This window comes from Cloeon dipterum, chromosome 3, assembly GCF_949628265.1.
Source record: "Cloeon dipterum chromosome 3, ieCloDipt1.1, whole genome shotgun sequence".
NCBI classification, from domain to species: domain Eukaryota; kingdom Metazoa; phylum Arthropoda; class Insecta; order Ephemeroptera; family Baetidae; genus Cloeon; species Cloeon dipterum.
This window is the reverse complement of record NC_088788.1, coordinates 26366312-26382236: the sequence shown is the minus strand read 5'-3', so window position 1 is coordinate 26382236 and position 15925 is coordinate 26366312. Positions and strand designations below refer to the sequence as shown.

Genomic DNA, 15925 nt, shown 5'->3' with positions numbered 1-15925 from the left:
GTAAAATCTGCAGGAAATTTTGAATCACTGTTGTTGATCAAGATCGTACGGTCTCATTGTTGAGCACAACCAAAAAGTTTGGAATAAAACTACTGAATTTTTAGAAATCCTGCTAATGACCTTCCCTGCGACAGGAATATTTAAACCCTCTCTAAGCTATTCGCTTCAATATAGCAATCACAATTTCACCCTATAATGTACCTCTATGCTATTTTAGCAAGTATAAAATAAATTTCGCTATAAATCGTGCAATCAAATAGGTAATTAAGTCGAAGGAAAACCAATAGTAAAATAGCCAATAGTTGAGTCTTGCTATTTTCAAGATGCACTCGTCATTGGTTCAGTCACTAACGAATGTCCTACTTTGTTTTCCAGTTCACAGGGTCCTGTCACCAGGGTCGGTCACCCTCTCTCGGTCATAAATTTACATTGGTGCTATTATGCTTTTTGGACAAACAACTAGATGTGCGCGTCTAATTCGGTTCTTTGTAATTCACATTGGCAGTCTGTTTTTACTTTCTATCTTAAAAACACAAAACAAGCGTCACTGGATGAAAACACACTTTTGGAGATGCTTTGACTGACCCAGCTGTGTTTTTCATATCTCTGGTTGCCAAGCAAAATTTATCATTGCAATAGTACTGAGTTCATTTAATATTGGTTTTCCTTCGATTTAATTACCTACATATTTGATTGCACGATTTATAGCAAAATCTATTAAATACTTGCTAAAATAGCATATAGGCATTTGAGTTTTTTGTCTTTATTTCACTTTATTTTCCGCTTGAGTTTTTTCTGATTTTATAGCATTTCTTCCTGTCAATTTTGGTTTGTTTCAAATGACGGTTTTTGCTCTGCGCCAAGTAGTTGATCCTTGATGCAATAAATTACGCGCCTTTATCAAAGTGTTAAAAGAAACGTGTGGCGCGCATCTGGAGGCAGCATTTCCCCGAAGATGACCATTAGAATGATATTGTACCGAAATGACCGTCATCGCCGAGCGTTTTTTGCTCGTTGGCCGATCGAGGGCGATCCTGGAAACGAGCGAGATGCGTGCGGCGGAAAAAATGTTATCTTGCACCCGTTGGTGTCGCTCATTAGCCTAACAAGCAGCAGCGGCGCACACTTTCGACCGTTATTGCACGCGGAATGGCAGATGTTGCGTTGCGCACACCCGCGAGGCGGCCCCCTTTGAAGTGGACTTGGGTGGTCCAGATCGGGGTGGGTGCCGCCCGTTCCAGTTCACCTCCGCGCACTGTGTGCTGTGTGTGGTGATTCGCGCGCCTCGCCGCCCTGAGCAGCTCCTTATCTCTCTCCCTCCTGCGTTGCGTCTGTTCGCAATAAAGTGCCGCGAGGGATGAGCACGGATCCCTCTCATCTCCCGCCGCTAATCGACCTGCAAACACTGCAGCAAAGTGCACCACACGTGCGTCTCGCGCTCGCTCAATGCCGAATAACTCGTGTACATCAGCTTAAGTTAAGAACGTCTCCGGGCCGAGCACGTGCGTTGATGCGTTCACACTTCCTCTTTGCAGCTGCTTTGAATGGGAATTTAAATATTCTGTGCTTTTGGGTGATGACGAAGAGTGTGAATATCCCATTGCAAAGAACGTCTATAACACACACAAAATGCAGAAAAGTTTTTATCTTCAGATTTTATACCGTTTGGAAAACAATTCGTTCTGCTACGAAATAATTATTAAAATTTATACAAACAAAAACCAAGCAATGTTGAACGCATGCTTTGCGTGCACGTTTTGAAATATGAGAATCCGAGCGATGTTTGGAGGTCAAGTGCGCGGGCTAATTTGCGCCTACATTTTATCCTCTTATTGGCAATGCCGAGTCTATTAGGATTTGGGAGGATTCAAAAGCTTTGCGACTCGCATTTTGCTAATTTTCACCTTTCCAGCATGCGTAAATCAATTTAACGAGACGAAGTGTGTCAATAAAAAGACCACAGTGTGGCCCTTTTCTGGACTGGGCTCCAATGAGGCCCGTGAGCCCATGTTATTCGTTTGCGATGTTATTATTGGGACGCGGAGTATTCGCAACCCTTCTTGTCCCCTTAATGCATGTCCAACCCTTTAGTTCCTTTTTTTCAATCAATATATTATAAATGAAATAACCGCTTAACGCGTTATTCGTCTAGTGTATAACAAAACTTTGACTCCCCGAAAAAGAGTTGACATTTTTAGAAACGCTCTGGTGCCTTCTAGCAGTTTCAGCGTAATCATAAATTAAAATTTATTGCAGAGAGTGTATGTTCGTTTTTCGCGTCCGTTAAAAATTAGTTATCCTCTTGAGGTTATGCTTTCTTCCTCAAATACTTTGTTCTTCTTTTTTAAGCTCTGACGTTGCTGCACGCATTGAAGGTGAAGTTTTACTACCCTACGCTGATTTAGCAATTTTTGCAATTGATCATGCAATGATGTCAGTGTTTTGTCCAAACGCCAAGCCTCCCTAAATGGGGACAAATTAAACAGGATTTTTACGCTCTTTTGACGAGCTAGGCGGCCAGTTTCAAGTTTTTAAAACATTTTAAAATTAATGTGATCTAATTATTTCTAGTGTAGGCTGCAGCGTAGCAGATGGTTCGATTTACATGACAAGTTGTTAACTTCTCACCTTTTATTAGAATATTTAAAAATCAATGACTAATTGTGAGAGGAAAAAGGGAAATATTGATAAAAATTGGTCTATGCAAAAATTTGTTGATCTCGAAAAAAATAAAATTAGCAGTTTCTTCTCCTGGTATAAGGCAAAAAAATGGCCATAGAAATTCAATCAATGGTGAACGGTAAAATTCTTTGTCAGGCAAAACGTCCGAAAAGCGTTCTCCAGCAGCCTCAAGTGCTCCGCAGCGTGGCGTGCCATCTGCACTCCGCAGCCGAAAACGCGGCGGCAACCGAGGGCAAAACCGCCCCGCAGGCGGAGCCGCGCGTCGATTGGACAGGGCCATTCGCGAGTCTCCTCCCGGCGGCCCACGGCCCGCGTCCCAGCCACGTGTTGCGCCTCCTGCCCGCAGAACGAGTCCGACCGACCCGTTGAACACACGCACTTACGCACGCACCAAGCATGTCCGAGGGCTACGCGTCGTCGTCGGACGACTGTTCGAAGGACTCGAAGGACATGAGCAAACGGGCTGGCCAGAAGGTCATGCTGCTCGGCTACGTGCGGCCAACGCCGGCGCCGCGCACTGGCGGCGGCGCCGACCTCGACAAGAAGGAGATCAACGACGCCGTCTCCAAGGTCCTCCAGGGCTACGACTGGAACCTCGTGCCCATGACCACCAAGTAAGTATTTAAAACTTGTACGACTTTACAAACTGTTTGTTTTCTTCTGTTAAAGATGTTACGTCGAATAATTTTAAGAATAAGTTTGAATTGATTGTGAGTTGGATTTTGTGTGACGATTATTCATAGTCAGTTAAAGGTTTAGCCATGTGCGAACACAATAACATTGTGATCGAATAACATGGTACAGCATAACAACAAACGCCTTATAATAGAGAATATTATGTGATCCCATTCTTGTAGAGGACACCGCCGTTGCTCCTGGACCGAGAAGGGTTTTTCAAACACTTAAACGTTTATCCCGTAGTAAAATGGGGAAACCAGCAAGTAGGCCGGACATTATTTGTTCAGGATATGTAAATGTCTCAAAAGGAATCAGTTGGGTTGAAAAACTTCCAAATTGAAAATATTCCAGATGATATTTCCTTTCCCTGACAGATATCATGGAGAGCCAAGACTGCTGGCTTTGCATGTGGAAACTGACTAAAATGAATATACAAAGAGAATGTTGATTTTTTTTACCTTCTTCTTTTAAAAGTTTGGAAAATTAGTTTACACGTGTCGCACTATAGCGAGCATGAGAAGGTGTTGTTGTGATGATGTAATGGTCAGGCAACTGTCTACACAGTCAAGGTGTGCCACAAATTTTCAGAAGATCATATCTTTCTCAAAATAAAGTTTCAAACTTAATTAAAAAAAGATCATTAGGGTTGAATTTATATCTATTGATTTTACAATGGCTACTGCCGAAACCAAAAATATAAACAGGTATAATCAGACTTAATAACAAGTTGAAAAAATTGTAAGATGAATTTAATATATTATTACACACTGCTCTCGTACCGTCTAGCGGCTGTTTCGGCCCTGTAGGCCTCGTCAGAAGTACTCTACCTCCAAATCAAAATTCATAGCCACACTGTATTAGCTGCAGAGAATTTGGAATCAGCGATCGTTGAAAACGTCCACCTTCACATTTCAGATTGCAAACAAAAAGAGGAACGAGCAACGATATTAGCTACCCCACAACTCGAATCTCCCTCCTTTTTTCTTGCAAAATTTATAGACAATCATGATTTTAAAATTTCTCTGGATATATTTTGTGGCTTCAAGAATCCAATGTCACGTTTCTGCGTTCAAAACATACGTGTTAGATAACATTCTGCCCTCAGCAGCGTTAAATGTTTTGCTCTCGCCGCAGGTGACGCGCGCCTTTAATTAGCTGACTAGTTTGAGACAGATGCGTAAAAGTTACACTTGCACTTGAATTTCCACGCTAATATTCCGAAATTTAGCAGCAATTCTTGACGCGCTAAAATCTTGCACAACCGCCAGAACGCACCCATTCGCAACACTGACGGAAAAAAAGAATTAAACGCTCGAAGAGAGAAAAAATGGCAGAAATCATTTATGTGCAATTGACCAACACTGAATATTGCGATTGGCCTTTTTGCTATGGCCACAGGATATCGACCGCACATTTATAATCCTTGATGATCACCACGTGCGCGTGCATAGTACGCGGTCATGTAGGTCTCTTATCAGCATATTATATACACGCACACTCATTTTCCTCCTTGAGCGGATGAGATCATAAGCGGCCAGCATCCTTAATGCGCCACTTACCGGGGTGTAAAGTGGTCCATGTCTGTCAGCCCGCGCGGGTGGTTCTTTTCTAGATTTCACTAGCTGACTCCTCTTTAAATTTAGCAGCATACCAAGCATTCATTGAAAGCGTTTTAAAAGTGACAGAGCAATTTTTCACCTCAGCAAAAAAATTGGACATTCATAAATAATCGTATTTTTTTGCAGTTATTGGTGTATATAATTTATTCGTTTTAACAAAAATAATGAACAGACCTTTATGAGACTGAAACAATGTTAAATGTAAGCTATAGCGCACATTCGAAATACCGTGAATCAGATTTTTCATTTTAGGGACCAAACTAATGATGACTGTAAATTTTAAATGTGAATTCTGCGGCGATCGTTGCGAAAAAATTACTTTTCTTTGTGCAAGATAGATGACTCTAAGAGAAGCTTTTTAAAACCGTGCATAACTTGACATTTGGGAAATTTGTAATAAATTTATTGTTGTGCACCTATTGTTAGTGATTTTAATTAATTTTCATTTCACATAATTAGAACGTTTTTATTTGTAAATATTTGAATCAACCGTCTTAGAAAATTTTTGTATCAGTTGGCGTTTATAGTTTCATCAAACATATTTTTCTCTGTTAATATCGGTTCTATTTAGGTTAGGATCAATTTAAATTACTCGGTTTCATGTGCAAAAATCTCTAATTGCTGCCATAAAATCTTTTAAAAGGTAGATTTTTACAAAACCCACACAGAAAAGAAATTTTATGGGCTGAAATGCTGCAAAATTGCGCCACTCAACAGTGACTTTTAATAAATCTTAAGATTTTTTCAGGAAATATGAAATTTTAAGCAACCGCCGAACTGTTTATTTCGAGTGCAGCAAAGACTGAAGTCGCTAACTTAACTCTTCTTTCGGAGGATGCTTCAAGTACAAAAAAGAAGTCTTGCACAAACAAACCGCTTAACACGCGGCCAAAGCTCAGAGTGAGCAAACAATATAAAATTCAAATGCACGAAGCTGGAAAACGAGCCGGTTAAGATGCTACTTTTTCAGTGAAGTATTTTTCCTTCATTATCACTCGGCGCGGACAGAGTTTTAACACTAGAGTGACGATAAATATTCCCCGCGGGCTGACATGACGAAGGAAGACGCTGCTGCAGTCGGGCACAAAAATTGGAGAAATAAACAGCGCGACGCCGGAATTTCGCCAGCCTCGCATTTTCTCTTTTTTTTTCAGCTCGGCGTATGCTTCTTTGGACGCGGGTGTTAATTACAAAAATGACGCATATATGAATAAGCAAACCGAAAAACCAAATATTGGGTTTCATGCATTTGCTTCTGCTTTTTAAAAATGAATCATGCGCGAAAAAGAAAAGGGGGTGTAAACAAAAGTAGGGACCATTCGATGATATTGGGGCATTTTGTATTTCTAAAAGCACCTTTTATGCGCAGTTAATTGTTTAATACTGGTCTTTAAATTATTTTACGCGGGATGTTCTCATTAACAGAGAGATTTAAATGTTAGTCAGTCGCTTAAAGAAGAAGGCTTCAATGAATAATGATTATGACTTTATTTCAATTAAGTTTTTTCCATAAAATATTTAAAAAGTAGGTTGTCTCTGCCAACTGACAAAGACAATAGTAAAATGGTATCCAGACCACTGTTTTTACGATTTCTCCGTTTTTGCACCATTTGGAGAAGAGCCACCCACGAAAGTATCTCGAACTTTGAGGACAATTAGGAAAGCTCAAGCCAAACAAATTGTAGAAAATGGGAGGGGAGGCGCATCAGTTGAATTATCCTGACTATTAATCAAACAAATCACATCGTTTTCGGAGCACGCGGCGGTATGTAATCAGTGTGTGTATACCATTAATTAATTACCCTTTTAAAGGCTGTCATGCCGCGACGACTCTGGCCGCGCGATTTTGTCGCGTCATGCTCATCGGTTCAGGCCGCGTGCCTCCGCGGCAACAATAAAAGTGCCGCAAATTGTCTCGGCTCGCGGGGGGCCGTTCGCTAATTGGTCCACCATGCTGATTTGGAATGATTTTTCTCCGACTGACCTGGCAGAAAATTCCGCAGATTTGCCTCGCGCCAGAGGCAATCAGCATCTAGGATTGACTTGGTTCCATTCGTTACTTGCCGATAATTTTTCAGCTCCTGCTTGGTTTTTTATCGTAATAAAAATCAAAGTAAATAAGTTAAATCAGTAAATACACAAATTTCCAACAAAATAAAAAAATTTGGTAATTTTAGAATTTCATTATTTGTATTGCTTAGAATTCATCCCCTATAACAAGAGCGAGAGATTAAAATTTTATTTCGAGTATTTATCTGAATTCTGTGTGCTCTAAAAATTGTAAGAAATATACTTTTTAATTATTTTATCGACCACTTTTTGCACGATTTTCTCTTTCTTGCGTTACTCTTCCTGTTTTAATTTCTTTTATCTGACTAAAGTAATATTCACGTTAAGTCAATATTTATGAGTCACTCAAATTTGGGGTCAAGATTTCTTACAGTATGCTCTTGAGTAAAAACAAATAGGGCCAATTTCCCACAGCCTTTCCACGGTAGCCAGGGTCGAGAAGAGCGAGTTAGAACTTGCTCGAGAAATGTCACACTGGCAGGCGATTTCCTCTCAAAGGATGGATTGATTTCGGCCTGACCAGCCTGCGTGGCAGCCAAATCAGGATATGCACACCTGTTTGACACCCACATTCAAATCACTCGTGGAATGTAACAGTAAGCTATCGATCATTCCGAAAGTGGCAAACGTAAATCACATTCATTTAAAAGGTAAAAAGAGTTTTCTTGAGTGACACTTACAATTCAATGTTTTCATTTTTCAAACAAAGAAGGGTTAAATTAAGTATAACCACGCTAAATGTTTCTTCTAATGTTGATTCTATTAAATTGTGTGAAAATTAGTAGATAGCAGAGAATTTAATTGTCGTGCGTATTTTGGTCGGACAGGGTGAGCTCGGAGAAGCGGTCGACCCACGTGAAGCGGCCGATGAACGCCTTTATGGTCTGGGCGCAGGCGGCGCGAAGAAAACTGGCAGACCAGTATCCACAACTCCACAACGCAGAACTCAGCAAAACCCTTGGTAGACTTTGGAGGTGAGTACAAAATCGAAAAATATACTCCTCTTTCTTTGCAATCTTTTTGATTACTAAAATACAAGATTTTATTTTCCCTGTATACGTAAATTTTAAAAGCAGAAATCATAGCTTGCAGTTGTTTTTATAGGAAAATGTTAAATACTTCAATCTGACCAATAAAAGTAACACGAACTGAAATAAAATGGATAATTTCCACGGACATCTCAAATTAATAAATCGCATTTTTATCAAAATACTTTGCAAAAAAGTTATTTGATAGTCAACTTCCGACCTGCGTATCTGCGAAACTCACTCGTTATTCCGTGCAGATAAAAGTGTAAAAAGAGCAAAAAATATAAGCCGGGGCATAAGCGGCGCAAACAAGAGATAATTTACGACGAGGGCCGGATATTGTAAATGCGTAGGGTGCGCGATAATAAAATTTTCCTGCCTCCAGAAAATCTGGGAATCTCGGCGCGAGCTTAGGGAAATTCGCCTCGGTGCATGCGTTAAACACACAGCGGTACTTTTGATCTGGCCAGACAGACAACGCAACGGCAGATTTTTTTACAAACATTTACTACGCATCTCAGAAAGTCACCCTAATTTGCATTTTCCCTGCTTTCACCAAATGCTGACAGGACAAGCGTGAAATTTACAGCCACCATTGTCACTGGAATTTCTTTCATGGTTGTTTTTGTGCCGATGTTTTTTACTTGGAAAAATTATTTACACAATTTAGCGCCTGTTATTTTTTAAATTTATTTCACAGCTTCTTCCTGTTCCTTTTTTTAAATTTATGATTCTGTTGATAAGTATTAAAATTGCACTTTGGTTTATTTTGGCTAATCTAGATAGAAAAGAAGTGTAGCTGTAGTTTTGTCACAGAGGATTTTGCTATATTTTCAAATCAAATATTTTAAAAAAAATATTTATGCGTCCAGTCATTGGCATTGGAACGTGTTTTCCATTTCAAATTTCCCATTGACCTCAAGCTGCACACATGTGATTGTCGTATAATAAATTTGGCGCACATCATTTACGCTCAACAAGTCAAACGGAGCAACGAGAGCGATTTCAATCTCCCGGTGCTCTGCTCTTCTCTCTACTCTGCTCCGTGCTTATACTTCTATATTACAAATTACATGCGCGTGCTTTTCTTCTCCCTCCTTCCCATGAAACAAGAACTTTACAGCCGACAATAAAACTGCTCTTTTCTCAAAGGGTGTTCGCCCACTTGAGACAAAACGGCGGGACTTGGGATTTAAATTCTTTATACTAAATAATCGTGAGCAATTTTTTGTTTGCTCGCAACAATCAATGAAAGTTCAAAAAGAGGAAGTGCTGGTTTTCTGCAAACAGCAGGAAAAGCAAATATTATCGAATTGAAATCAATATGATATTTTTATTACAATAACACACCCTTCCGATCGCGGAAACTCGCAAACCGGCGACTCTGTTTACAATCTGTCAAAAGGTGATAAAAGACGCATCATAAAATAGTTGTTGCACAGCATCAACTTCCGCTCCGATTCCGGCCTCTTTACATCAGATAGATATACTCACAGCTTCTCGATTATAAGTGTATCACATACACCGTCTTGGGTCTCTTCCTGTTGATAACTCGCAGGTGTGCACGCGCGGCGTAAAATTATGTTTCGATGCTAGGCAAATATTGCAAGGTGAGCGACAAAACTCCCGCACCAAAACACACCGTTGATGACTCGAAAGTCGGTTGCGTGTCTTCAAGTTCGCACCACCTTGCGTTCATATCTTCAGACGCTTCAGACATTTCGGAAAAGAGCAGCTGCCAAAGCAGAATGTTTGTCTTTCCAATATAGCTAAAAAATTCGCTTGCAAAAAATTAAACCAAAATTCAACATTTGATGCAGCAGTCTCGAGTAATTTTTGTGAGAGTCATTTTAAGTGAAAATGTCAAAAAACAAATTTTTTTGTAGAACTCATAATTTTACTGCACACAGCCGCACTAGTTTCTATTAATAATGGAAATTTTTCCCATATGTACAACCAGAAAAGAAAAATAAAGAGTTCAAATTTGAGTTTACCTTCGCTACTTGCAATTTGATTATTATTTTTTTTAAATATGCAGTTAAGGAGATGGAAAAAGTGAATTTGAATGTTATCCATAGTGCTCTTTTGAATTGAATCTATAGGTCTCTTTTTACAAAATATAATGAAAAATTAATGAAGAGACTCGTATCAAATATGTATGCGTCTGTCAGCAGGAAAGGCTCTTATCCAGTTTTTGCTAAACAAAACAAGAAAAAATTTCAAAACCCTTAAAAACTGGTTTTTCATGAGTTCATTAAATAAATCAGTGAAAATCTTGAAATCATAAGTCGCTAAAAAAGAAAATCCCATTATTAGATCCACCGATTTTATTAAATTTGATATGGAATATTGAAGCAATTTCCAGGATGAAAATGTTTTAAAAATATCAACTCTTTTCTTTAAATTCCCATTTTATTTTTTTTTGTATTAAACAGCGAGGTTTCCAGTGATTTTTTCTAGGAAGCTTTCATATACGTGGAGTACATACACATAGTAGCCGATAATGAGATGAAAAAATACAGCGAGTTGGAAGCGTGTGCACTTCTTGCTTTTAGACAAACTTCCGCTCGCTGCTACTCATCAAAGTAGATTAGATCGCAAACCCCCGAGTCGTTCGTGTTGTCCATCACTCGCTCGCTGGCCAGATTCAATCGAGCATTTTCGCTCGTAGACTTTTTTCGCAGTAATTTATGGGCGGGAGCATAAGGCTTTTGGACCACACGAGGAGCGCAGATGTTCAAGTGGACGGCGCAGCGGACGGACGGACGAAAGGGCTTAGCGTGCTAATCCGTCGGCAAACCAGGTCGCGCACACTTTTGGTGTCAAACCACATGAAAACGCATTTTCCCCCTGAAAATACAATTTCAAAGAAAGGCTTTCTGTTGTGGCGCGTGGACAAACAAAGACGAGAAGCACATTGAACGCACATTGTTCCGGAAACTAAAGTCTGTCACCTTTAAGAGGGCAGGCCGATGAACCCTTTTTCAGGTTCAAGTTTTAATATGTAAGTCCTTCACAAGCCAGTGGCTTTATCTCGATTTTTTTTAATATTTTTTGTCAAACAATTATATTACAAATTTATTTTCATCAGTCTACACTTAAATTTTATAAATTTCTCAAACTATTTCATTATTTTCATAATTATATCTGAAGGAATCTCGATTGAGGAATTAGTTTTAGGACCATCATATAGAGAGCATCTATGAAACAATGGCAGAAATATTTTCAATTATTCATGCAAAAGCACTACTGCTGCTGTTCTTTCTTCATTGAAAAATCAAGGGATGACCTAACATTTCATTTTAAAATTCTATAAATGATTTTTTAAAACAGAAACGCCTGAAACTTCCACCGAAAACTTTGCATAGCACATTATTGAAAACTGGAACAGTCGTAAAAAAGATATTTTCCATTATGGGTAAGAAAAAAATTAGAGGAAATGGATTTTTTTTAAACATACGGCACGGCTCGCATAAATTTAAATTTGGCGAGAGTAACTTTGCAGACGAATTTCGTCTGGTGGCATTCGCCCGGTCTACTTCAAAGCTCGTCACGCTCGTCTCGAAATGCACTTTTTCCTCCATATATGCCTTTCTGGCTGTGTGAAATGATTTCATGAATGGACACCACTGTTCGCTCTTGCTGTAAATAAAATATTGTGAAAATGCTCGTCTTTGCCGAGATGCGCTGCATGGCCGATTTTTTTTACGCCCGCGCGTCTGTTTTGAAAGCGTGGCCGGCGACGAGTGATCTGCATGTGCCTTTCGCGGCGAATTTTCCATACTTGGGCGCACGTCTGCAATTAAAATAATAAATGTGGGATGGCATCGTGATTACAACACATCGGCGATGCTAATGAAGTGCAGGAATCGCACTCTCGAGTTCGAACTTTTTCAATATAATAATTTTGGTGCTGTTATCACATGAGGACATCGTAACGGGAATTTAAGACGCAGCCAATTTTTATTGATTTACGAATAAGAGCTCAAAATAAAGCTGTAGAAGTTAAAGCATTTTGAGGACGAAAATTGCTGTCAATCTGTCATCAGAAAAAGCACAAATTCATCTTTTGGTATTCTAGTTGATTTTTATTCGTCTCGGTTTACATATCTGGGTTGCGAATATAACTCGTGCAACGTTGGCCGGAAATGCGATTTGATATTACTTATTCAGTGCAATCATAAATTATCTTTAAGGAAAGCAGAGAAGTTATTAAAAACATTTCGCAAAAGGAAAACGAGGGAAAAGTGGATTGTTGAAAGACGAACTCAGTGTTTTAACTTGCAACATATGAGGTCCTGCAATTATTGGGACTAGTGGAAACAGACGAGCTAAAAACCTCTGTTCTCATTTTCACTGCAAGCAGTCCTGCACGATGATTCGCTCGGCTTAAATTCCTTACTTGATCGCTCGTTTGAAATTTTAATAATCAGAGTCGAAATCGTACACGCCGACGTCGCACGTTGCTTAATATTTTCAACAAAGCTCGCACAGCTCGTATTTTGCTGTAGAGCAAGATATATTAAATTCTACTCCCGTTTACACGCAGGCATACAGATGTTAGTTTTCCTCAGCTTTCTCGACATAAAATGCAGAAAAACTAGACTAAAATTAGTTTGCTTTTTCTGACCCTCGCTTTGGCCCCATGCCCCGCTGACATGAGTTTTCTCCACTCACATTTAACATTGGCCGGAAATGTGATATGTTGCAGAGATCTCGGCGAAAACGAGAAGAAACCGTTCATGGTGGAGGCCGAGCGTCTCAGAGTGATTCACAAGAGAGATTATCCCGACTACAAGTACCAGCCGCGGAGGCGCAAACATCTCAAAGGATCCGTCAAAAACGAGAACCAAAACTCTCAGGAGCAGACGACTGCAATCAATTACAGGTACACACAAAATAAACATTTTTTAATTTCTTATTTTTACGATAGAAGGTTTTTTTTAAATAAAATTTTATTTGACCAAATTATTTTTGTGTTTGCAGTCGTGCTACCAAAAGAGAGACATCAATGTCACCCTGCGCACCAGGAATTTCACCTCGCAGTTCACACGGGCCTCCGACTCCCCCCACCACCCCTCAAGCTACTGGAGATTATATTCCCAGATACGCGTCTTTTGCATCAAACAAAGTCTACGGCATGAACAATGATCTACAAGGTGAGTGCCTGAATTATTTTAATTTCTTTAAATTCTTTAAAATACAAATAAAATGGGGAAAATACAAAGAGATTGTCATGAACTGCAAAAATGCAGTACAAATTATGTTTTACGTCCGATGATATTCTATGGTCCACGTTTTGGCATTTTTTGAACGGTTTGATTGAAAATTGGCGCTACCAAATCTGCGGATCGGCAGAGCAACTATGCCCCATTCATCTCCTATCCAAAATGACAGCAAATAACAAAAACATCATTTGGTAACAAAGGGTTTCCCCCTCCCAAAAAAACATTTATTTGCGTAAATACGCATGCAATTGAAGTGTTTTGAGACATTGCACCATGCAATACTGTGACCAGAACGAAATATACGGTATTTTTAATGAAATATTTTGTGCGAGACCAATAATTTGAGTAAAAGTATAACTTTATATCATCTGTAAAGTCTTCAAACTATTTAGTTGCATGCATTTACTCAAAGAAACGTTTGTTAGTGGAAACAGATGTGAAAACCATCTTATACGAGATTTGGTGCTCAGTGAACATATTAGGTGGCAGTATAAATTTGTAATAATTATTGCAAATTGTTTTGCCATTACAATTACTCCATCTCGCAGTTTTATTTTCAAACGACTTGCAATTGAAAAAAATTACGAATCTTTCTCTCTCCTTTGGTTGCAGGCCCTGGCGTGTGCTCCAGCTCAGAGAGCCAGCCGCTGCACCCGCAGCACCAGAACCAGCAGCAGAGCATCGACTTCCGGCAGACGGACCTGGGGTTGATGCACGTCATCTCGACGGACGGCCCGCCGCCGGAGGCATCCGAGATGGACCGCTACCTGATCAGCAGTAAGGCGGCGAGCGTGGGGCCGGCGAACAGCCAGACCGCGTACAGCAGGTTCCGGGGCAGCGAGGAGGAGAACGAGCGCGTCTCGTACCACGAAATGATGACCAAGTGTGAGCAGGGGCGCGGTTTCGAGGTGCCGCCGGCCCCGCAGCCCACCTACCACCACTCGCACCTCAACTTCTGCGACTTCTACCAGTCGTCGTGGAGCGCCCAGTCGTCCATGCAGCACCCCGCGTTGCCCCCTTACCAGCAACTGCAGCGGGGGCAGACCTACTACGACGCCAGCCCTCCTATGTACCAGCAGCAGGTGCAGCAGGGCGACTCCGAGGACCCCGACAGCGACCACTCGGCCTACCAGCACCTGCAGAGGGACTCGGGCTACCAAGACAGCAACCACTCGGGCAACTGGAGCAACTAGCCGCCCTCTTGTACTTATAATGAATCGACGAACAAAAAATGTGTAATAGTCTCCCGAAAAGGGCAGGAATTTCTATTTTTTTCACGGGGAATTAAGTAGTACTAACAGGAACTATTAAAATCTATAATCTAAATGGACCACCTTTGAAAAAATGGTCGTCGTAGTCCTTTAAAGATCTGATGTTTTAATATTGATATAATTAAAGATCTGCGGTATATATTTAATAAAATAGTATATTTTTATATCGTTGCAATGATGTAAATTGCTTTTATAGTTTGTTCATTCCACTTTGAAAAAAGGCAATAATTTTATACAAGGTGGCTCTGCTCAATTTTAAGTGACACTTTTACTTTGTACATTTTAATCGCCGGAGTTGGAGGAAAATGATCTGATTGTGCCTTTGCGAGCAAATTTGTGATAAATTTGTTGTTCGCTTTTGTAACTTCACATTTAGCTGTTATAGTCGGCAGCCAGCGTAAGTTTGAAAGGACGAGAAATGATTTTTGTAATTTGAATTTCTCTTCAGTAGCATAAATATATAGTAGTGACACGAGTGCCTAAACGAGTATTATTACACAGCAGAGCTCAGTATTGAACTCCGCAGACACTACGATAGCAGTATATATTTTGTGTAAAAACGCTGGTTGATGTAAGTTCTTATCTCATAATTTTCTGCATTTTAAAAAACGTCGTATCACCTGATGCATTTATCAAACCTTTTTTGCATAAAAGACCAATATGTAAATATCATTAATGTATTTTCCCGTTTGTACCAATAAAACTTGCAAATGAACCACATAAGCGATGTTTTATTCGTCAAGAGCATAATTCACATCCGCCGAGACACGTCTCTAGTAGCGACGCGTAGAAAATGAGAGGAAATATTCAGGGGTCGCGTCAAAGGCTAAGCAGCTCAAAAATCATCGCCCCTCGATCTGTGATAGCCGGGGCTTGGTAATTATTATTTTAATTGCTGCTCCAGATGTGATTCGTTAAAAATGAAACGGTTGCCTACTTGAAGGCCACTAATGGACACGCAGATTCGGCTCTTTATTATTAATGCCAAATGCAATAGAACGTTCTCTGAGCGTGGCTGGGTACTTCTCGGAATCGAGTTTCGTCAGCAACAAAAGACCTACAGGCGTATTATTTCAGTCTGGCGGGAAAGTCTAACTTAATTCTGGTGCAGGAGTCAGGTTTATTTGAAAAATATGAAAAATGCTTGAATTTTCTATATATGTATACATGTTTCAGTGTAGTCTAAGAGAAAAACAGCCGCATATTGTATTTCACATATATCAGGATCACCATAAATGTTTGATTTTCGTCTCCAGATCTAATGGATAAAGTTTTGAAACCAATGAAATTGTTGGAGTGAATTTAATAAAGTACAGATTAGTTTCACTAAAATAATTTTACAAAATTGA

The 15925-nt window shown here is 39.9% G+C and overlaps 1 protein-coding gene across 1 annotated transcript; it reads left to right on the top strand.

Moving 5' to 3' along the window:
• Positions 1–2983: 2983 nt before the first annotated feature.
• LOC135940159 (transcription factor SOX-9-like) lies at positions 2984–15293 on the top strand. The gene is made up of 5 exons (XM_065484936.1): positions 2984–3296; positions 7877–8023; positions 12789–12965; positions 13064–13236; positions 13918–15293. The coding sequence occupies exons 1-5, from the start codon at positions 3079–3081 to the stop codon at positions 14496–14498; spliced, it is 1296 nt and encodes a 431-aa protein (XP_065341008.1). The 5' UTR covers positions 2984–3078; the 3' UTR covers positions 14499–15293.
• The last annotated feature ends 632 nt before the right edge of the window (positions 15294–15925 follow it).